Here is a 24,674-nt window from a genome sequence, read left to right on the forward strand (position 1 = left end):
CGTCACAAAAAGTGACTTAGTGGGGGCGCAGGGGGCTTGTAAATCTGCCACACAGTCACTTGGTGACTCCTCACTATTGGAAGTGCACTGGGTTTCCTGCAGTTGCCAAAGTTACTTCCTGTTGATTGGCGTATGTGTCCAGAGCCCTAATGACTGTGGCTCACCTTGTATGCTTAAGCAGTTGCTGTACTGTCCTACGGTGCACTGTCTGGACTGCTGTTCACTTACTCCAACTGCACACACATAAGGCGGATAGTGACCGCCCCAAGTTACAGCCCTGGGGTCATGACACACAGACAGTATGTGCGTGCCCCAGTCCTGCCCAAGCGCTGCCAACCTGAGCTCTGCAGTGCCACTGATAATGGAGGTGCCCTACACGTGAACGAGTGCCCTGTGCCTGCCCCTATCTAGAGAGTGCCAGGAGTGCCGTGCCCAGTCCATGTCCATGGCGCTGCTATCCAGAGAGTGCCAGGCGTGCCGTGCCCAGTCAGTGCCCCTGCCTTAGCTGTCCGACAGGAGCCAGGCGTGCTGTGCCCATTCTGTGCCCAGTCAGTGCCCCTGCCTTAGCTGTCCGACAGGAGCCAGGCGTGTTGTGCTCGGTCCGCACCCCTCTTTACATGTTCCACTCTTTCTCTTTGCCCGCAGCAGTCCGATGGTCAGACGTGCCCCTTCTGCCGCTGTGAGATTAAAGGCCACAAGGACATCAAGATTGACCCTCTGGCCTTCAGTCGATCCCCTCCCAGGCCGACGCCCTCGACGGTGAAGACCGAGGAGGTGTGGGCCACGGTTGGACCGGTGGTCTGTGAGGCGAGTGGACCGGCTAAGGGCAGGGCAGCGCCGAGGAACCCACAGCAAACGCCCCAGGTAAGGCTCACCGACACCTCAAGGCTGCTCCAGCCTCAAAAGACTCTAAGTGACCAGTGTGTGGTCACTGATATATCTGAGCCGTGACCAGTGCTAGGTTAGCGATATCTCTAAGCGACCAGTGTGGGGTCACTGGTATGTCTGAGCTCTGACCAGTGCTAGGTTAGCGATATCTCTAAGTGACCAGTGTGTGGTCACTGATATATCTGAGCCGTGACCAGTGCTAGGTTAGCGATATCTCTAAGCGACCAGTGTGGGGTCACTGGTATGTCTGAGCTCTGACCAGTGCTAGGTTAGCGATATCTCTAAGTGACCAGTGTGGGGTCACTGGTATGTCTGAGCGGTGATCAGTGCTAGGTTAGCGATATCTTTAAGTGACCAGTGTGGGGTCACTGGTATATCTGAGCAGTGACCAGTGCTAGGTTAGCGATATCTCTAAGTGACCAGTGTGTGGTCACTGGTATATTTGAGCAGTGAACGGTGCTAGGTTAGTGATATCTCTAAGTGACCAGTGTGTGGTCACTGGTAAATCTGAGCAGTGACCGGTGCTAGGTTAGCGATATCTCTAAGTGACCAGTGTGGGGTCACTGGTATGTCTGAGCGGTGACCGGTGGTAGGTTAGCGACGTCTCTAAGTGACCTGTGGGGGGGTCACTGATATGTCTGAGCGGTGACCAGTACTAGGTTATCGATATCTCAGAGTGACCAGTGTGAGGTCACTGGTATGTCTGAGTGGTGATTAGTGATTAGTTAGTGATATCTCTAAGTGACCAGTGTGGGGTCACTAGTATATCTGAGCGGTGACCAGTGCTAGGTTAGCAATATCTCTAAGTGACCAGTGTGTGGTCACTGGTATGTGTGAGCGGTGACCAGTGCTAGGTTAGCGATATCTCTAAGTGACCAGTGTGTGGTCACTGGTATGTGAGAGCGGTGACCAGTGCTAGGTTAGCGATATCTCTAAGTGACCAGTGTGGGGTCACTGGTATGTCTGAGCGGTGACCAGTGCTAGGTTAGCGATATCTCTAAGTGACCTGTGTGTGGTCACTGGTATATCCGAGCGGTGACCAGTGATTGGTTAGCGATATCTCTAAGTGACCAGTGTGAGGTCACTGGTATGTCTGAGCGGTGACCAGTGGTAGGTTAGCGATATCTCTAAGTGACCAGTGTGGGGTCACTGGTATGTGTGAGCGGTGACCAGTGCTAGGTTAGCGATATCTCTAAGTGACCAGTGTGGGGTCACTGGTATGTCTGAGCGGTGACCAGTGGTAGGTTAGCGATATCTCTAAGTGACTAGTGTGGGGTCACTGGTATATCTGAGCGGTGACCAGTAATTGGTTAGCGATATCTCTAAGTGACCTGTGAAGAGTCACTGGTATATCTGAGCGGTGACCATTGGTAGGTTAGTGATATCTTTAAGTGACCAGAGTGGGATCACTGGTATATCTGAGCGGTGACCAGTGCTAGGTTAGCAATATCTCCAAGTGACCAGTGAAGAGTCATTGGTATATCTAAGCGGTGACAAGTGCTAGGTTAGCGATATCTCTAAGTGACCAGTATGTGGTCACTGGTTATCTGAGCGGTGACCAGTGCTAGGTTAACGATATCTCTAAGTGACCAGTGAAGAGTCACTGGTATATCTGAGCGGTGACCACTGCTAGGTTAGCGATATCTCTAAGTGACCAGTATGTGGTCACTGGTTATCTGAGCGGTGACCAGTGCTAGGTTAAAGATATCTCTAAGTGACCAGTGAAGAGTCACTGGTATATCTGAGCGGTGACCACTGCTAGGTTAGTGATATCTCTAAGTGACCAGTATGTGGTCACTGGTTATCTGAGCCGTGACCAGTGCTAGGTTAACGATATCTCTAAGTGACCAGTGAAGAGTCACTGGTATATCTGAGCGGTGACCACTGCTAGGTTAGCGATATATCTAAGTGACCAGTGTGGGGTCACTGGTATGTCTGAGCAGTGACCGGTGGTAGGTTAGCGATATCTCTAAGTGACCAATGTGGGGTCACTAATATATCTGAGCGGTGACCAGTGATTGGTTAGCAATCCCTAATTGACAAGTGGGGTCACTGGCATGTCTGAGCGGTGACCAGTGCTAGGTTAGCGATATCTCTTGGTGACCAGTGTGGGGTCACTAGTATATCTGAGCGTTGACCAGTGCTAGGTTAGCCGTATCTCTAAGTGACCAGTGTGGGGTCACTCGGTATATCTGAGCGGTGACCAGTGCTAGGTTAGCGATATCTCTAAGTGACCAGTGTGGGGTCACTGGTATGTGTGAGCAGTGACCAGTGCTAGGTTAGCGATATCTCGAAGTGACCAGTGTGGGGTCACTCGGTATATCTGAGCGGTGACCAGTGCTAGGTTAGCCGTATCTCTAAGTGACCAGTGTGGGGTCACTCGGTATATCTGAGCGGTGACCAGTGCTAGGTTAGCGATATCTCTAAGTGACCAGTGTGGGGTCACTGGTATGTGTGAGCGGTGACCAGTGCTAGGTTAGCGATATCTCTAAGTGACCAGTGTGGGGTCACTGGTATGTGTGAGCGGTGACCAGTGCTAGGTTAGCGATATCTCTAAGTGACCAGTGTGGGGTCACTGGTATGTGTGAGCGGTGACCAGTGCTAGGTTAGCGATATCTCTAAGTGACCAGTGTGGGGTCACTGGTATGTGTGAGCGGTGACCAGTGCTAGGTTAGCCGTATCTCTAAGTGACCAGTGTGGGGTCACTCGGTATATCTGAGCGGTGACCAGTGCTAGGTTAGCAATATCTCTAAGTGACAAGTGTGTGGTCACTGGTATATCTGAGCGGTGACCAGTGCTAGGTTAGCAATATCTCTAAGTGACCAGTGTGTGGTCACTGGTATATCTGTGCGGTGACCAGTGCTAGGTTAGCGATATCTCTAAGTGACCAGTGTGGGGTCACTGGTATGTGTGAGCGGTGACCAGTGCTAGGTTAGCGATATCTTTAAGTGACCAGTGTGGGGTCACTGGTATATCTGAGCGGTGACCAGTGCTAGGTTAGCGATATCTCTAAGTGACCAGTGTGGGGTCACTGGTATGTGTGAGCGGTGACCAGTGCTAGGTTAGCGATATCTCTAAGTGACCAGTGTGGGGTCACTGGTATTTGTGAGGGGTGACCAGTGCTAGGTTAGCGATATCTCTAAGTGACCAGTGTGGGGTCACTGGTATGTGTGAGCGGTGACCAGTGATTGGTTAGCCATATCTCTAAGTGACCAGTGTGGGGTCACTGAAATATCTGAGCGGTGACCAGTGCTAGGATAGCGATATCTCTAAGCGACCAGTGTGGGGTCACTGGTATGTCTGAGCGCTGACCAGTGCTAGGTTAGCGATATCTCTAAGTGACCAGTGTGGGGTCACTGGTATGTCTGAGCGGTGATCAGTGCTAGGTTAGCGATATCTTTAAGTGACCAGTGTGGGGTCACTGGTATATCTGAGCAGTGACCAGTGCTAGGTTAGCGATATCTCTAAGTGACCAGTGTGTGGTCACTGGTATATTTGAGCAGTGAACGGTGCTAGGTTAGTGATATCTCTAAGTGACCAGTGTGTGGTCACTGGTAAATCTGAGCAGTGACCGGTGCTAGGTTAGCGATATCTCTAAGTGACCAGTGTGGGGTCACTGGTATGTCTGAGCGGTGACCGGTGGTAGGTTAGCGATGTCTCTAAGTGACCTGTGGGGGGGGTCACTGGTATGTCTGAGCGGTGACCAGTGCTAGGTTAACGATATCTCTAAGTGACCAGTGTGTGGTCACTGATATATCTGAGCGGTGACTAGTGCTAGGTTATCGATATCTCTGAGTGACCAGTGTGGGGTCACTGATATGTCTGAGCGGTGACCAGTACTAGGTTATCGATATCTCAGAGTGACCAGTGTGAGGTCACTGGTATGTCTGAGTGGTGATTAGTGATTAGTTAGTGATATCTCTAAGTGACCAGTGTGGGGTCACTAGTATATCTGAGTGGTGACCAGTGCTAGGTTAGCAATATCTCTAAGTGACCAGTGTGTGGTCACTGGTATGTGTGAGCGGTGACCAGTGCTAGGTTAGCGATATCTCTAAGTGACCAGTGTGTGGTCACTGGTATGTGTGAGCGGTGACCAGTGCTAGGTTAGCGATATCTCTAAGTGACCAGTGTGGGGTCACTGGTATGTCTGAGCGGTGACCAGTGCTAGGTTAGCGATATCTCTAAGTGACCAGTGTGTGGTCACTGGTATGTGTGAGCGGTGACCAGTGCTAGGTTAGCGATATCTCTAAGTGACCAGTGTGGGGTCACTCGGTATATCTGAGCGGTGACCAGTGCTAGGTTAGCGATATCTCTAAGTGACCAGTGTGGGGTCACTGGTATGTGTGAGCGGTGACCAGTGCTAGGTTAGCGATATCTCTAAGTGACCAGTGTGGGGTCACTGGTATGTGTGAGCGGTGACCAGTGCTAGGTTAGCGATATCTCTAAGTGACCAGTGTGGGGTCACTGGTATGTGTGAGCGGTGACCAGTGCTAGGTTAGCGATATCTCTAAGTGACCAGTGTGGGGTCACTGGTATGTGTGAGCGGTGACCAGTGCTAGGTTAGCCGTATCTCTAAGTGACCAGTGTGGGGTCACTCGGTATATCTGAGCGGTGACCAGTGCTAGGTTAGCAATATCTCTAAGTGACAAGTGTGTGGTCACTGGTATATCTGAGCGGTGACCAGTGCTAGGTTAGCAATATCTCTAAGTGACCAGTGTGTGGTCACTGGTATATCTGTGCGGTGACCAGTGCTAGGTTAGCGATATCTCTAAGTGACCAGTGTGGGGTCACTGGTATGTGTGAGCGGTGACCAGTGCTAGGTTAGCGATATCTTTAAGTGACCAGTGTGGGGTCACTGGTATATCTGAGCGGTGACCAGTGCTAGGTTAGCGATATCTCTAAGTGACCAGTGTGGGGTCACTGGTATGTGTGAGCGGTGACCAGTGCTAGGTTAGCGATATCTCTAAGTGACCAGTGTGGGGTCACTGGTATTTGTGAGGGGTGACCAGTGCTAGGTTAGCGATATCTCTAAGTGACCAGTGTGGGGTCACTGGTATGTGTGAGCGGTGACCAGTGATTGGTTAGCCATATCTCTAAGTGACCAGTGTGGGGTCACTGAAATATCTGAGCGGTGACCAGTGCTAGGATAGCGATATCTCTAAGCGACCAGTGTGGGGTCACTGGTATGTCTGAGCGCTGACCAGTGCTAGGTTAGCGATATCTCTAAGTGACCAGTGTGGGGTCACTGGTATGTCTGAGCGGTGATCAGTGCTAGGTTAGCGATATCTTTAAGTGACCAGTGTGGGGTCACTGGTATATCTGAGCAGTGACCAGTGCTAGGTTAGCGATATCTCTAAGTGACCAGTGTGTGGTCACTGGTATATTTGAGCAGTGAACGGTGCTAGGTTAGTGATATCTCTAAGTGACCAGTGTGTGGTCACTGGTAAATCTGAGCAGTGACCGGTGCTAGGTTAGCGATATCTCTAAGTGACCAGTGTGGGGTCACTGGTATGTCTGAGCGGTGACCGGTGGTAGGTTAGCGATGTCTCTAAGTGACCTGTGGGGGGGGTCACTGGTATGTCTGAGCGGTGACCAGTGCTAGGTTAACGATATCTCTAAGTGACCAGTGTGTGGTCACTGATATATCTGAGCGGTGACTAGTGCTAGGTTATCGATATCTCTGAGTGACCAGTGTGGGGTCACTGATATGTCTGAGCGGTGACCAGTACTAGGTTATCGATATCTCAGAGTGACCAGTGTGAGGTCACTGGTATGTCTGAGTGGTGATTAGTGATTAGTTAGTGATATCTCTAAGTGACCAGTGTGGGGTCACTAGTATATCTGAGTGGTGACCAGTGCTAGGTTAGCAATATCTCTAAGTGACCAGTGTGTGGTCACTGGTATGTGTGAGCGGTGACCAGTGCTAGGTTAGCGATATCTCTAAGTGACCAGTGTGTGGTCACTGGTATGTGTGAGCGGTGACCAGTGCTAGGTTAGCGATATCTCTAAGTGACCAGTGTGGGGTCACTGGTATGTCTGAGCGGTGACCAGTGCTAGGTTAGCGATATCTCTAAGTGACCAGTGTGTGGTCACTGGTATGTGTGAGCGGTGACCAGTGCTAGGTTAGCGATATCTCTAAGTGACCAGTGTGTGGTCACTGGTATGTGTGAGCGGTGACCAGTGCTAGGTTAGCGATATCTCTAAGTGACCAGTGTGTGGTCACTGGTATGTGTGAGCGGTGACCAGTGCTAGGTTAGCGATATCTCTAAGTGACCAGTGTGGGGTCACTGGTATGTCTGAGCGGTGACCAGTGCTAGGTTAGCGATATCTCTAAGTGACCAGTGTGGGGTCACTGGTATGTCTGAGCGGTGACCAGTGGTAGGTTAGCGATATCTCTAAGTGACCAGTGTGAGGTCACTGGTATGTCTGAGCGGTGACCAGTGGTAGGTTAGCCGTATCTCTAAGTGACCAGTGTGGGGTCACTGGTATGTGTGAGCGGTGACCAGTGCTAGGTTAGCGAAATCTCTAAGTGACCAGTGTGGGGTCACTGGTATGTGTGAGCGGTGACCAGTGCTAGGTTAGCCGTATCTCTAAGTGACCAGTGTGGGGTCACTCGGTATATCTGAGCGGTGACCAGTGCTAGGTTAGCAATATCTCTAAGTGACCAGTGTGTGGTCACTGGTATATCTGAGCGGTGACCAGTGCTAGGTTAGCGATATCTCTAAGTGACCAGTGTGTGGTCACTGGTATGTGTGAGCGGTGACCAGTGCTAGGTTAGCGATATCTCTAAGTGACCAGTGTGTGGTCACTGGTATGTGTGAGCGGTGACCAGTGCTAGGTTAGCGATATCTCTAAGTGACCAGTGTGGGGTCACTGGTATGTCTGAGCGGTGACCAGTGCTAGGTTAGCGATATCTCTAAGTGACCAGTGTGGGGTCACTGGTATGTCTGAGCGGTGACCAGTGGTAGGTTAGCGATATCTCTAAGTGACCAGTGTGAGGTCACTGGTATGTCTGAGCGGTGACCAGTGGTAGGTTAGCGATATCTCTAAGTGACCAGTGTGGGGTCACTGGTATGTCTGAGCGGTGACCAGTGCTAGGTTAGCGATATCTCTAAGTGACCAGTGTGGGGTCACTGTAATGTCTGAGCGGTGACCAGTGGTAGGTTAGCGATATCTCTAAGTGACCAGTGTGAGGTCACTGGTATGTCTGAGCGGTGACCGGTGCTAGGTTAGCGATATCTCTAAGTGACCAGTGTGGGGTCACTGGTATGTCTGAGCGGTGATTGGTGCTAGGTTAGCGATATCTCTAAGTGACCAGTGTGGGGTCACTGGTATGTCTGAGCGGTGACCAGTGGTAGGTTAGCAATGTCTCTAATTCAATCCTCTAGGAGTCTCTATTTGCCACAGTCACTGAATCCCCTGATCGCCTTCTTTTTGTAAACTCTCTGCAGTCAATGTGGCCATTTCAGTGCGATTCCTTGATTTTGTGTACAGCGCTCATTCCTCAGTTTGTGACCTTCAATCAACTTTTTCTGTCCCTCAGTTCTCTGTTTTGACCCTCCATCTGAACTCTCCCCTTCTCCCTACAGGCGGACAGACCTCCGGGGGCACTGGTGCTTCCGCCCGTCCCTCGTCGTCAGGACCTACTCACCCGGCACACTGCAGGTGCACATCCGGATGTCAGCCCCATCGCCTCCTCTGCGGTAGGTGTATGAAGAACTTTACTGTCTGTGTGAGTAAGCCATGGGCTACTTAACATATGTCACTGAGCCATGGGCCACTTATAGCATATATCGCTGAGCCATGGGCCACTTATAGCATGTATCGCTGAGCCATGGGCCACTTAACATATGTCACTGAGCCATGGGCCACTTATAGCATGTATGGCCCATGGGCCACTTATAGCATGTATCGCTGAGCCATGGGCCACTTAAAACATGTATCGCTGAGCCATGGGCCACTTATAGCATTTATCGCTGAGCCATGGGCCACTTATAGCATGTATCGCTGAGCCATGGGCTACTTAACATATGTCACTGAGCCATGGGCCACTTATAGCATGTATCGCTGAGCAATGGGCCACTTATAGCATATATCGCTGAGCCATGGGCCACTTATAGCATGTATCGCTGAGCCATGGGCCACTTATAGCATATATCGCTGAGCCATGGGCCACTTATAGCACATATCGCTGAGCCATGGGCCACTTATAGCATGTATCGCTGAGCCATGGGCCACTTATAACATGTATGGCCCATGGGCCACTTATAGCATGTATCGCTGAGCCATGGGCCACTTAACATATGTCACTGAGCCATGGGCCACTTATAGCATGTATGGCCCATGGGCCACTTATAGCATGTATCGCTGAGCCATGGGCCACTTAAAACATGTATCGCTGAGCCATGGGCCAATTATAGCATTTATCGCTGAGCCATGGGCCACTTATAGCATGTATCGCTGAGCCATGGGCTACTTAACATATGTCACTGAGCCATGGGCCACTTATAGCATGTATCGCTGAGCCATGGGCCACTTATAGCATATATCGCTGAGCCATGGGCCACTTATAGCATGTATCGCTGAGCCATGGGCCACTTATAGCATATATCGCTGAGCCATGGGCCACTTATAGCATGTATCGCTGAGCCATGGGCCACTTATAGCATATATCGCTGAGCCATGGGCCACTTATAGCATGTATCGCTGAGCCATGGGCCACTTACTGCATCTGTCACTGTGCCCTGCGCTAACTACCACACTTAACTTAACTTTGCCACATTATAAAATGAAGCAAAAATTCCCACTACTTTGGAGGCTTTGACAGACACTTGCTGGCAACCAAACCGTAGACTCCTGTGAAAAGGCAAAACACCGTCACTCAGCATAGCCCGGAGTGAATAATCAGTGCTTAGTTTGAACCAGTGCTTTCGGGTGTTCAGCACCCGCACTAAATTGTCAACAGCAGTGCTTGTGACAGTCTGACACATGGTGGCAATGTCGGTCTTATTTAGAGATGAGTATAAAAACAGTTGTTTATTAATTCAGTATGTATCGAAAGTGACTATTAGCTGCCACCAAAGGCATTATAGCTTTGGGGACCTGGAATAGTCTGAAGTGCCACACTTGCTGGACTGTGATGGTTAGTGATTCTGTTGGTGCTGTCATTGGGAGTGCTGGCACGGGCAATGGGTGGTGCGAGCTGCAGTGGTCTGGTGGAGAGGGCCCTGGCACTTATTTCTATGTACAAATTAAGCCCTGTAATATTCCCTGACGTCTCGATCCTCCAGCTAAGATTGACACTGGCAGCCCCAAGCAGGCCAATGCTTAAAAGGGCAGACCCAACATCAACGAATCAGTGAAAGGAACTCTGCACCAACCCATCAATAGATCTATAGCAACCAATGGATCAGTCAGGTAATCAAGTGTCCTTCAAAAAGGGCTAATGTGGCCATCATCAAGAGATCACCCAGCCTGGATACTTGCCGCCAGCCCACCCAGCCTGGATACTTGCCGCCAGCCCACCCAGCCTGGATACTTGCTGTCAGCCCACCCAGCCTGGATACTTGCTGTCAGCCCACCCATCCTGGATACTTGCCGCCAGCCCACCCAGCATGCATACTTGCCGCCAGCCCACCCAGCCTGGATACTTGCTGTCAGCCCACCCAGCCTGGATACTTGCCGCCAGCCCACCCAGCCTGGATACTTGCTGTCAGCCCACCCATCCTGGATACTTGCCGCCAGCCCACCCAGCCTGGATACTTGCAGTTAGCCCACCCATCCTGGATACTTGCTGTCAGCCCACCCAGCATGCATACTTGCTGTCAGCCCACCCAGCATGGATACTTGCAGTTAGCCCATCCATCCTGGATACTTGCTGTCAGCCCACCCAGCCTGGATACTTGCTGTCAGCCCACCCATCCTGGATACTTGCCGCCAGCCCACTCAGCATGCATACTTGCCGCCAGCCCACCCAGCCTGGATACTTGCTGTCAGCCCACCCAGCCTGGATACTTGCCGCCAGCCCACCCAGCCTGGATACTTGCTGTCAGCCCACCCATCCTGGATACTTGCCGCCAGCCCACCCAGCCTGGATACTTGCAGTTAGCCCACCCATCCTGGATACTTGCTGTCAGCCCACCCAGCATGCATACTTGCTGTCAGCCCACCCAGCATGGATACTTGCAGTTAGCCCATCCATCCTGGATACTTGCTGTCAGCCCACCCAGCATGCATACTTGCTGTCAGTCCACCCATCCTGGATACTTGCTGTCAGCCCACCCAGCATGGATACTTGCTGTCAGTCCACCCATCCTGGATACTTGCTGTCAGCCCACCCAGCATGGATACTTGCAGTTAGCCCACCCATCCTGGATACTTGCTGTCAGCCCACCCAGCATGCATACTTGCTGTCAGCCCACCCAGCATGGATACTTGCAGTTAGCCCATCCATCCTGGATACTTGCTGTCAGCCCACCCAGCATGCAAACTTGCTGTCAGCCCACCCAGCATGGATACTTGCAGTTAGCCCACCCAGCATGGATACTTGCAGTTAGCCCACCCAGCCTGGATACTTGCAGTTAGCCCACCCATCCTGGGTACTTGCTGTCAACCAACCCATCCTGGATACTTGCTGTCAGCCCACCCAGCCTGGATACTTGCTGTCAGCCCACCCAGCATGGATACTTGCTGTCAGTCCACCCATCCTGGATACTTGCCGTCAGCCCACCCAGCCTGGATACTTGCTGTCAACCAACCCATCCTGGATACTTGCTGTCAGCCCACCCAGCATGGATACTTGCTGTCAGTCCACCCATCCTGGATACTTGCTGTCAGCCCACCCAGCATGGATACTTGCAGTTAGCCCACCCATCCTGGATACTTGCTGTCAGCCCACCCAGCATGCATACTTGCTGTCAGCCCACCCAGCATGGATACTTGCAGTTAGCCCATCCATCCTGGAAACTTGCTGTCAGCCCACCCAGCATGCATACTTGGTGTCAGCCCACCCAGCATGGATACTTGCAGTTAGCCCACCCATCCTGGATACTTGCAGTTAGCCCACCCAGCCTGGATACTTGCAGTTAGCCCACCCATCCTGGGTACTTGCTGTCAACCAACCCATCCTGGATACTTGCTGTCAGCCCACCCAGCATGGATACTTGCAGTTAGCCCACCCATCCTGGATACTTGCTGTCAGCCCACCCAGCATGCATACTTGCTGTCAGCCCACCCAGCATGGATACTTGCAGTTAGCCCATCCATCCTGGATACTTGCTGTCAGCCCACCCAGCATGCATACTTGCTGTCAGCCCACCCAGCATGGATACTTGCAGTTAGCCCACCCATCCTGGATACTTGCAGTTAGCCCACCCAGCCTGGATACTTGCAGTTAGCCCACCCATCCTTGATACTTGCCGCCAGCCCACCCAGCCTGGATACTTGCTGTCAGCCCACCCAGCCTGGATACTTGCAGTTAGCCCACCCATCCTGGATACTTGCTGTCAGCCCACCCAGCCTGGATACTTCCAGTTAGCCCACCCATCCTGGATACTTGATGTCAGCCCACCCAGCATGGATACTTGCATCATCCCACCCACTCTGGATACTTGTTGCCAACCCACCCAGCATGGATACTTGCATCAGCCCACCCAGCATGGATACTTGCATCATCCCACCCATCTTGGATACTTGCTGTCAGCCCACCCAGCATGGATACTTGCATCAGCCCACCCAGTATGGATACTTGCTGTCAGCCCACCCAGCATGGATACTTGCTGCCAGCCCACCCAGCATGGATACTTGCATCAGCCCACCCAGTATGGATACTTGCTGTCAGCCCACCCATCCTGGATACTTGCTGTTAGCCCACCCAGCACGGATACTTGCTGTCAGCCCACCCAGCATGGATACTTGCTGTCAGCCCACTCAGCATGGATACTTGCATCAGCCCACCCAGTATGGATACTTGCTGTCAGCCCACCCATCCTGGATACTTGCTGTCAGCCCACCCAGCATGGATACTTGCTGTCAGCCCACCCATCCTGAATACTTGCATCATCCCACCCATCCTGGATACTTGATGTCAGCCCACCCAGCATGGATACTTGCATCATCCCACCCAGCCTGGATACTTGCATCATCCCACCCAGCATGGGTACTTGAATCAGCCCACCCAGCATGGATACTTGCATCATCCCACCCATCTTGGATACTTGCTGTCAGCCCACCCAGCATGGATACTTGCATCACCCCACCCAGTATGGATACTTGTTATCAGCCCACCCATCCTGGATACTTGCTGTCAGCCCACCCATCCTGGATACTTGCTGTCAGCCCACCCAGCATGGATACTTGCTGTCAGCCCACCCATCCTGGATACTTGCTGTCAGCCCACCCAGCATGGATACTTGCTGTCAGTCCACCCAGCCTGGATACTTGCTGTCAACCCACCCAGCATGGATACTTGCATCAGCCCACCCAGCATGGATACTTGCATCATCCCACCCATCTTGGATACCTGCTGTCAGCCCACCCAGCATGGATACTTGCATCAGCCCACCCAGTATGGATACTTGCTGTCAGCCCACCCAGCATGGATACTTGCTGTCAGCCCACCCATCCTGGATACTTGCTGTCAGCCCACCCAGCATGGATACTTGCAGTTAGCCCACCCATCCTGGATACTTGCTGTCAGCCCACCCATCCTGGATACTTGCTGTCAGCCCACCCAGCATGGATACTTGCAGTTAGCCACCCATCCTGGATACTTGCTGTCAGCCCACCCAGCATGGACACTTGCTGTCAGCCCACCCAGCATGGATACTTGCTGTCAGCCCACCCATCCTGGATACTTGCTGTCAGCCCACCCAGCATGGATACTTGCAGTTAGCCACCCATCCTGGATACTTGCTGTCAGCCCACCCAGCATGGATACTTGCAGTTAGCCACCCATCCTGGATACTTGCAGTTAGCCCACCCATCCTGGATACTTGCCGTCAGCCCACCCAGCTTGGATACATGCCATCATCCCACCCAGCCTGGATACTTGCTGTCAGCCCACCCAGCTTGGATACATGTTATGTTATGTTATACTTTTATTTGTATAGCGCACGGCTACTCAGAAAGAGTGTCCCGGCGCTCTATACAGGCAGCTCAGCGTTAACAAACATAACAGCATACAACAGAAACAGAAGAAAAGAGAAAACAACCTAAAGGTTAAAAAGCCAGGTCTTAAGGCTCTTCCTAAACAGGAACAAATTGGGAGTACTACGTAAAGCCAAAGGTAAAGAATTCCACAGCTGGGGGGCCCTGAGACTAAAGGAGAGGCCCCCGCTGCGGGCCTTCCTCACTCGAGGGACCACGGCCGTGAACAGAGATTCCGACCGAAGTGAGCGAGCTGGGCGATAGAAGGCCAGCCTTCGCTGCAGATACCTTGCTCCCGAGCCAAAAAGTGCTTTATGCACCAAAGTCAGAGTTTTAAACATAATCCGCTTCCGGATAGGCAGCCAATGAAGCGACTGCAGCAGCCCGGATGCTCTTGCTCGCCTATGAAGGCCAAAAATGGCGCGAGCCGCGGAGTTCTGCACCACCTGCAGCCGCTGAACCAAATAATCCGGAAGCCCTAAATAAAGGGCATTGGCATAGTCCAATCTAGAGCCTATTAAGGCTTGAACGCTGATCTTTCTGTGCTCCTCTGTAAGCAAAGGTAGAAACTTACGGAGCATCTTCAGGATACCAAAACAAGTGCCCGTCAGACCAAGAATGTGAGATCTTAGCGTGAGATTGTTATCCAGCTTGACTCCCAAGTTTTTGGCCACCTGAGATGACTGAGCAGGGGGACACATGTCCGTTGGCCACCACTCCCGCCATTCAGGGTCTGTGGCACAGCCAAAGAACAGAACCCCCGATTTGCTGGAGTTGGTCTTAAGGCTGTTCCGCTGGAACCAATCAAAGACCATCCCCAGACACCCCCGGATGCTCTCACCATCGAATGCCTGATCTTTTCTGCACGTAATGAGCAGTTGTGTGTCATCCGCGTAGGACACGACCTGGGCCCCAAAAGCCTCCACCAGTGCCGCCAGAGGGGTCATAAAGATATTAAAAAGAGTCGGACTCAACACAGAACCCTGTGGAATTCCGACTCCCAAAGGCGGCATCTCAGCGGAGCTCGGGGAGGCCCAGACCGTTTGTCGGCGGCCCTCAAGAAAAGATGTAAACCATTTGAGCACCGTCCCCCTTAGACCGATGTCATAAAGTCCGGCGAGGAGCACCTCATGGGGGACGGTGTCAAAGGCCGCCGACAAATCTAGCATGACAAGCATGGCCTTGCCTCCTGCGTCCAGTGTCTCCCGAATAACCTCTGACACCTCAAGGAGTGCCGTCTCCGTACTTAAATTAGGCCGGAATCCGGATTGTGAGGGATGCAGTAGGTCATTTGATTCTAGAAAGCCAGAAAGAACGCCATGCACATGCTTCTCCGTGATCTTAGCCAGAGCCGGGAGGAGGGAAATTGGCCTGTAATTGGCCAGAACCTCGGCATCTAATCCAGGCTTTTTGAGGAGGGGGATCACCATAGCCCTTTTCCAGGACCGCGGGACCCTACCCTCCCTCAGAGACGCGTTCAAGAGAGGATTGACCAATGGGTTCACCACCAGCGCCATCCTGGCCAGAAATTTGGCCGGACAGGGGTCTAAAGGCGAACCTGATTTAAGACTGGCCAAAAGCACCAGGGAGGCGTCGCTGGAAACAGCGGGGAACTCCGCCAATACAGCAACTGGCGTGGACGATGGAGCGGGTCCCGCCCCAATGCTGAGAAACCCTTCATCGGACCTCTCTGAAAAGGAGGCCTGGATCACTTTGATCTTATCCGTAAAGAACCTGGCAAGATCACAGACCCACGACTCAGATGACACTACTTGCGGCAGATCGGATCTAGGGGCCGTAAACTCCCTCACCACAGTGAAGATCTCCTTGCAAGAGTTGGAGGACGCCTCTATCCTTGTGGCAAGATATTCCTTTTTAGCACAGAGAATATTGCGATGGTAGGCTTTAACTGCCAACCTATAGGCAAGTCTGGCCTCCCCATCATACTGAAGGCGCCATGCCCTCTCAGCCACCTTACACTGGCTGCGAGTGATGCGCAACGCCTCCGTAAACCACGGCACAGACAGTCGTTTGGCCATAGGCCGGGGGGCCAATACAGGGGCTAAATCATTCAGCCTCTCTGCCAGCCAGGCCTGCATGGCCTCTGTGTCCAATTCCAAGTCACCCGAAAGGGGGCACAGATGGTCAGCAAACGCCTGCGCAAGCAACTCGGGCGTCACTCTGTGTAGTGCCCTCAAGGCTGATCTAGGCTGTGTGGGAGCGCCGCTGGGTAGTTGCACGCTTCCCAATATGGAAAACCTGACCAACCTATGATCGGACCATAGTACCGGGAGAATTTCAATGTCAGCTAAAGGGATCGACGAAAACACTTGATCCAGGATATGACCCTTATCATGTGTGGGACCCGTCACAAATGGAGCAAGGCCCAAAGGGGCAGTAATGTCCAGCAATTTGTTTGAATCCGAATCTTCAACCACATCCAGATGAAAATTAAAATCACCCGCCAACAAACAATGCTGCGCAGACAAAGCCAATCCGGAGATGGCCGCCTGGAGGTCCACAAAGAAAGAGCCCACAGGTCCTGGAGGCCTGTGTACTAGCAGCCCTTTCAAAGCTTGATGCGGGGTCAGTCTAAAAGTGAAGGCAAGGGACTCAGAACCTGCAATAGTGTCCAAGGGGAGAATAGAGCATGGAACACTCTTCTTCACAACCACCGCCACCCCACCTCCCCTACCCTTGGCTTTGTCCTGACGGAAGATGTTGTAGTCCGGTGGAATAGCCGCTAAGATGTCCGGATTTGACATCTCCCCCAACCAGGTTTCGGTCAACAGAAGGCATAGAGGTTTTTCCCTAACAAGAAGATCGAAGATGTTAAGGGCATGTCTGCCTACTGATCTCGTGTTAAGCAGTAGGCATAGATGTTTCACACGGACCTTGTCTAACCGAAGAGTGGCGAGGGGGGCACAAACAGGTGACCAGCCACACCAGGGCAGAGCCGTTTTCCCCTAAAACGACCCGGAAAGACGGATCGACAAGTACAGGAAGAGGTTTGCAGAGCCCGAAGAGTCGCTGAAGAATAGCAAATCATCCTCCCAACGACCGAGAAGAGCCTTGTCAGGCCAGAATCTTCCGCCGCTCGGCCGCCTCCGGGACGCTGACGGGCGCAGACGGGCAGGACTCTGGCACGACTCCGGCACAGCGAGGCATGCCCGCTGTGCAGGTCCGCTGCGCGGAGAGGCGAGCTTTAAGCAGCAGTCCCTCTGGACCTCCGGAGCGCTAGACCGCTCAGTGTAGATGTTGCTTGAGCTGACACCACTCCAAGATGGCGCCCGTTCTCACCCCACCACCCAGAACCGGGAACCGGACCCGCAAAATGCGGTGAAAACCGATTATGGTGCAGGTATGAGGGCCCTAGATACTGCCAGTTAAAAACAAGGGATTAAGCAACTAAAGCCAAATAAGATACGAAAAACGGAGCGTTTTAAAACAACAGCGCGATAATGCAGCGGCGAGCGCTTGAGCAGCCTTCAGGTGTTTTATCATGCCATCATCCCACCCATCCTGGATCCTTGCTGTCAGCCCACCCAGCCTGGATACTTGCTGTCAGCCCACCCAGCCTGGATACTTGCTTTCAGCCCACCCAGCCTGGATACTTGCATCATCCCACCCAGCCTGGATACTTGCTGTCAGCCCACCCAGCCTGGATACTTGCTGTCAGCCCACCCAGCCTGGATACTTGCAGTTAGCCCACCCATCCTGGGTACTTGCAGTTAGCCCACCCAGCCTGGATACCTGCTGCCAGCCACCCAGAATGGATACTTGCTGTCAGCCCACCCAGCCTGGATACTTGCTGTCAGCCCACCCAGCCTGGATACTTGCTGTCAACCTATCCTGCCTGGATACTTGCTGTCAGCCCACCCAGCCTGGATACTTGCCGTCAGCCCACCCAGCCTGGATACTTGCTGACAACCCTCCCAGCCTGGATACTTGCTGTCATCCCACCCAGCCTGGATACTTGTGGTTAGCCCACCCAGCCTGGATACTTGCTGTCATCCCACCCAGCCTGGATACTTGCTGTCAGTCCACCCAGCCTGGATACTTGCAGTTAGCCCACCCATCCTGGATACTTGCTGTCAGCCCACCCAGTCTGGATACTTGCAGTTAGCCCACCCATCCTGGATACTTGCAGTTAGCCCACCCATCCTGGATACTTGCTGTTAGCCCACCCAGCCTGGATACTTGCTGTCAGCCCACCCAGCCTGGATACTTGCTTTCAGCCCACCCAGCCTGGATACTTGCATCATCCCACCCAGCCTGGATACTTGCTGTCAGCCCACCCAGCCTGGATACTTGCAGTTAGCCCACCCATCCTGGGTACTTGCAGTTAGCCCACCCAGCCTGGATACTTGCTGTCAGCCACCCAGAATGGATACTTGCTGTCAGCCCACCCAGCCTGGATACTTGCTGTCAGCCCTCCCAGCCTGGATACTTGCCGTCAGCCCACCCAGCCTGGATACTTGCAGTTAGCCCACCCATCCTGGATACTTGCTGTCAGCCCTCCCAGCCTGGATACTTGCCGTTAGCCCACCCATCCTGGATACTTGCCGTCAGCCCACCCAGCCTGGATACTTGCTGTCAGCCCTCCCAGCCTGGATACTTGCCGTCAGCCCACCCAGCCTGGATACTTGCTGTCAGCCCACCCATCCTGGATACTTGCCGTCAGCCACCCAGAATGGATACTTGCTGTCAGCCCACCCAGCCTGGATACTTGCTGTCAGCCCACCCAGCCTGGATACTTGCTGTCAGCCCACCCAGCCTGGATACTTGCTGTCAGCCCTCCCAGCCTGGATACTTGCCGTCAGCCCACCCATCCTGGGTACTTGCCGTCAGCCCACCCATCCTGGGTACTTGCCGTCAGCCCACCCATCCTGGGTACTTGCTGTCAGCCCACCCAGCCTGGATACCAGCTGTCAGCCCACCCAGTATGGATACTTGCAGTTAGCCCACCCAGCCTGGATACCTGCTGTCAGCCCTCCCAGCCTGGATACTTGCTGTCAGCCCACCCAGCCTGGATACCTGCTGTCAGCCCACCCAGCCTGGATACCAGCTGTCAGCCCACCCAGTATGGATACTTGCAGTTAGCCCACCCAGCCTGGATACCTGCTGTCAGCCCTCCCAGCCTGGATACTTGCTGTCAGCCCACCCAGCCTGGATACCTGCTGTCAGCCCACCCAGCCTGGATACTTGCATCAGCCCACCCAGCCTGGATACTTGCTGTCAGCCCTCCCAGCCTGGATACTTGCTGTCAGCCCACCCAGCCTGGATACCTGCTGTCAGCCCACCCAGCCTGGATACTTGCCGTCAGCCCACCCAGCCTGGATATAAACATGAAGCCTGGGGCGTCTATGACGCTTGGAGCTCCGATCCTCTGTGGTCCTCATGACACAAAGTTCAATCTCACTCCCTGCGGCAATCACAGAATATGACGTGTTCAATCTCTGCCAGTCTACCACTCTGACGTAAATCAGAACGGATCCCCTGCGGTGAAGAGGGCCCGCGAGTCCAATCCCAATGAAGTGACTGACGTGGCCGCTCCGTGTCAGCGCTAAGGGCCCCTCAGCAGCCCCAACGCATCCCCTGTGGTGAAGAAAGCAGCGTTTTCAATCCGATGGAACCATCACTGATGTGGCTGAGACCGGTCAGCCCTAAGGGATCCTTGCCAGTCCTAACGGATCCCCTGCAGTTACGAATGCCACCTTGTCCGATCCTATGGAAGCCTCCCTGATGCCCCGTGTTGATATTCACAACCAGAGAGAGTTGACGTTCTTGACAAGTCAATGCCTGCTCTCGTCTTGCCCGCGCGTGCAGCTCTCATGGGTCTTCAGTGGGGAGGCGTGGCACCCCTTGAAAGGATCCCTGCACCAACCCAACAATAGATCTATAGCAACCCATGGAGCAGGCAGGGAATCAAGTGTCCTTCATAAAGGGATCACTAGGGATCATATGTCCATCACCAAGAGATCATGTATCTATCATCAAGGGATCATGTGTCCATCACCAAGAGATCATGTGTCCATCACCAAGAGATCATGTGTCCATCACCAAGAGATCATGTGTCTATCAACAAGGGATCATGTGTCCATCACCAAGAGATCATGTGTCCATCACCAAGAGATCATGTGTCCATCACCAAGAGATCATGTGTCCATCACCAAGAGATCATGTGTCTATCATCAAGGGATCATGTGTCCATCACCAAGAGATCATGTATCTATCATCAAGGGATCATGTGTCCATCATCAAGAGATCATGTGTCCATCACCAAGAGATCATGTGTCCATCACTAAGAGATCATGTGTCCATCACCAAGAGATCATGTGTCTATCACCAAGAGATCATGTGTCTATCACCAAGAGATCATGTGTCCATCACCAAGAGATCATGTGTCCATCACCAAGAGATCATGTGTAAGAGATCATGTGTCCATCACCAAGAGATCATGTGTCCATCACCAAGAGATCATGTGTCTATCATCAAGGGATCATGTGTCCATCACCAAGAGATCATGTATCTATCATCAAGGGATCATGTGTCCATCATCAAGAGATCATGTGTCCATCACCAAGAGATCATGTGTCCATCACTAAGAGATCATGTGTCCATCACCAAGAGATCATGTGTCTATCACCAAGAGATCATGTGTCTATCACCAAGAGATCATGTGTTCCTCACCAAGAGATCATGTGTCTATCATCAAGGGATCATGTGTCCATCACCAAGAGATCATGTATCTATCATCAAGGGATCATGTGTCCATCACCAAAAGATCATGTGTCTATCATCAAGGGATCATGTGTCCATCACCAAGAGATCATGTGTCCATCATCAAGGAATCATATGTATGTCATCAAGGGATCTTATGTATGCCAACAAGGGACCATGTGACGCGACTTGTTACCCTCAATTAATGCAGGCGATTAGCAACCTTATTTCACCTTCCAGAAGATGTACCCTTCGGTTCCTGGTTCTACCCTGCTCTCATGCTCCTGCACCCGCGTGCCTACAGTGCCTATGTGTCTCCATCTGACATGGCAGAGTGCTTCATGGCTACGAAGCCTCACAGAGCTGGTATGAGATGCAGCAGTGTCTGGATGTATCAGGAATGACACCTTCAGGGTCCCAGGTCCCACAGGGGAGAGAGTGCAGCGTCCCTGGTCCTCACACCCCCCCGCCCCCGATTCAATGCACAATGAAGATGCAACACCCGACGGGCCCGAGTCACAGAACTAACTTAAGACTAAATCCTAAACTTACTAGCATTTCGGTATTCACAGAAGGCACTTACTCATTGATGATTAAGGGCCCAATGTAGGTAATCCCAGATTACCTATTCTTAAATACCGAATCATACCGATTCGGTATTTAAGAACTGGCAATTGGGATTTAGGTAATTTTTCCGAATCCATTACCGAATCGGTAATTACTGAATCAGTATTTAAAAATGCTTTTTAAAGGATTTTCATTATTTGCCACCAACTTCAAGGGCCCGATGTAGGTAGGCAAATACCGGTCGGTAACAGCCGAAATTCGGTAATTTCGGCCGTTACCGACCGGTATTTTGATTTTGGGATGTAGGGGCATGTTAAAATACAGATTCGGTAATTTTACCGATTCGGTAAAATACCGACTCTGTAAAATTACCGAATCTGTATTTTGACATGTAGGTAGCACTTAAATCAGTGCTACAGGGGTTTAAGAAGTCGTTATTTACCACCAACTAGAGGTTGGTGTTAAAAAATGAAAACCCTTTAAAAAGCATTTTTTTGCTTTTTAAACAGTGCCATGTTGTAGACATACATGCCCTAAGGGCATGTATGTCTGCAACATGTGCACCCATGCACAATTGAGGGGTGCAACAGGGTGTCAAAGTGACACCCTGCCACCCTTCAATGTTTCCCCCTATTACCGAATCGGTATTTACCGATTCGGTAATTGACATTCATTGCTATGGGCCTCCAGGCCCATAGGAATGAATGGCAATTACCGAATCGGTAAATACCGATTCGGTAATTACCGAATCATACCGATTCGGTAATGGATTCGGAAAAATTACCTAAATCTGAATTGCCAGTTCTTAAATACCGAATCGGTGTGATTCGGTATTTAAGAATCGGTAATCTGGGATTACCTACATCAGGCCCCTAGTTGGTGGTAAATAACGACTTCTTAAACCCCTGTAGCACTGATTTAAGTGCTACTTACACGTCAATACAGATTCGGTAATTTTACAGAGTCGGTATTTCACCGAATCGGTAAAATTACCGAATCTGTATTTTAACATGCCCCTACATCCCAAAATCAAAATACCGGTCGGTAACGGCCGAAATTACCGAATTTCGGCCGTTACCGACAGGTATTTGCCTACCTACATCGGGCCCTTAAGTGCCTTCTGTGAATACCAAAATGAGTAAATGGTAGTAAGTTTAGGACTTTGTCTTAAATTAGTTTTGTGAATCGGGCCCTACAAGAGCAAGCAAACAGGAGGAGGCATCGTAGGGTCTGCGGGAAGTGTAACGCAGCAGTGGCAGCCGCAACCTCCTACATCTTCAGTGAAGGAAGCACCAGTCTGTGTCTCCCCTGTGTCTGGAGCAGGAACTCACCACCTCCTCTGCGTTCCTCCCACAGGCGGTCCTGGGGTCTCCAGAACCAGACAGAGCACAGAGCCAGGGCCCAGACCACTGGCTCCGGAGCCGCCCTCTGCCCAATGTGCCCATCCCTCCACCACCAACAACGCCAGCCCCTGTGCCATGGTACCCCCCAGCGGCTGGAGCGACCACCTCTTCTGGGGCAGATACCACCGGGCCAACGAGGGGGCGTGCCAGGGCCAGGCTGACGGCGATGGACCTGCTCAACGGGAGTTTGTACCAGGATGTGGCCGCCCCCAGCGGTGCCCTCCCGGCGAGGGTTGAACCATCACCCAACGCAGAGCCTTCAGCCAGCGCCACGGTGAGTCCAGGGCGAGACCTTCACTGCCATGAAGGGAGGGAGTGACTGCTGGACACTGGAGGGAGGGAGTGACTGCTGGACACTAGAGGGAGGGAGTGACTGCTGGACACTGGAGGGAGGGAGTGACTGCTGGACACTGGTGGGAGGGAGTGACTGCTGGACACTGGAGGGAGGGAGTGACTGCTGGACACTAGAGGGAGGGAGTGACTGCTGGACACTGGAGGGAGGGAGTGACTGCTGGACACTAGAGGGAGGGAGTGACTGCTGGACACTGGAGGGAGGGAGTGACTGCTGGACACTGGCGGGAGGGAGTGACTGCTGGACACTAGAGGGAGGGAGTGACTGCTGGACACTGGAGGGAGGGAGTGACTGCTGGACACTAGAGGGAGAGAGTGACTGCGGACACTGGAGGGAGGGAGTGACTGCTGGACACTGGAGGGAGTGACTGCTGGACACTGGAGGGAGGGAGTGACTGCTGGACACTGGTGGGAGGGAGTGACTGCTGGACACTGAAGGGAGGGAGTGACTGCTGGTCACTGGAGGGAGGGAGGGAGTGACTGCTAGACACTGGAGGGAGTGACTGCTTGTCACTGGAGGGAAGGTGTGACTGCTGGACAATAGAGGGAGGGAGGGACTGCTGGACACTGGAGGGAGAGAGTGACTGCTGGACACTAGAGGGAGGGAGTGACTGCTGGACACTGGAGTGAGGGAGGGGCTGCTGGACACTGGAGGGAGGGAGTGACTGCTGGACACTGAAGGGAGGTAGTGACTGCTGGACACTGGAGGGAGGGAGTGACTGCTGGACACTGGTGGGAGGGAGTGACTGCTGGACACTGAAGGGAGGGAGTGACTGCTGGACACTGGAGAGAGGGAGGGAGTGACTGCTAGACACTGGAGGGAGTGACTGCTGATCACTGGAGGGAGGGAGGGAGTGACTGCTAGACACTGGAGGGAGTGACTGCTTGTCACTGGAGGGAAGGTGTGACTGCTGGACAATAGAGGGAGGGAGGGACTGCTGGACACTGGAGGGAGGGAGTGACTGCTGGACACTAGAGGGAGGGAGTGACTGCTGGACACTGGAGGGAGGGAGGGAGTGACTACTAGACACTGGAGGGAGTGACTGCTAGTCACTGGAGGGAGGGAGGGAGTGACTGCTAGACACTGGAGCGAGTGACTGCTGGTCACTGGAGGGAGGGTGTGACTGCTGGACACTAGAGGGAGGGAGGGACTGCTGGACACTGGAGGGAGGGAGTGACTGCTGGGCACTAGAGGGAGGGAGTGACTGCTGGACACTGGAGTGAGGGAGGGGCTGCTGGACACTGGAGGGAGGGAGTGACTGCTGGACACTGGAGGGAGGGAGGAGCTGCTGGACACTGGAGGGAGAGAGTGACTGCTGGACACTGGAAAGAGGGAGAGAGTGACTGCTAGACACTGGAGGGAGTGACTGCTGGACACTGGAGGGAGGGAGTGACTGCAGGACACTAGAGAGAGGGAGGGAGTGACTGCTAGACACTGGAGGAGTGACTGCTGGACACTGGAGGGAGGGAGTGACTGCAGGACACTAGAGAGAGGGAGTGAGTGACTGCTAGACACTGGAGGAGTGACTGCTGGACACTGGAGTGAGGGAGTGACTGCTGGACACTGGAGGGAGGGATTGCCTGCTGGACACTAGA

The 24,674-nt window shown here is 52.8% G+C and overlaps 1 protein-coding gene across 6 annotated transcripts in view; it reads left to right on the plus strand.

The window, feature by feature from the left end:
- CBLC (Cbl proto-oncogene C) overlaps positions 1-24,674 on the plus strand; it is a 216,203-nt gene that overhangs the window by 126,875 nt on the left and 64,654 nt on the right. For all 6 annotated transcript variants that reach the window (XM_086933142.1, XM_086933140.1, XM_086933141.1 and 3 more), the window contains exons 8-10: positions 646-864; positions 8,478-8,591; positions 22,681-23,001. In XM_086933142.1, the coding sequence (XP_086789268.1) occupies positions 646-864; positions 8,478-8,591; positions 22,681-23,001 (654 nt within the window). The remainder of the gene's footprint in view (positions 1-645; positions 865-8,477; positions 8,592-22,680; positions 23,002-24,674) is intronic.

This window comes from Lissotriton vulgaris, chromosome 7 (genome assembly GCF_964263255.1).
Source record: "Lissotriton vulgaris chromosome 7, aLisVul1.2, whole genome shotgun sequence".
Lineage (NCBI taxonomy): Eukaryota > Metazoa > Chordata > Amphibia > Caudata > Salamandridae > Lissotriton > Lissotriton vulgaris.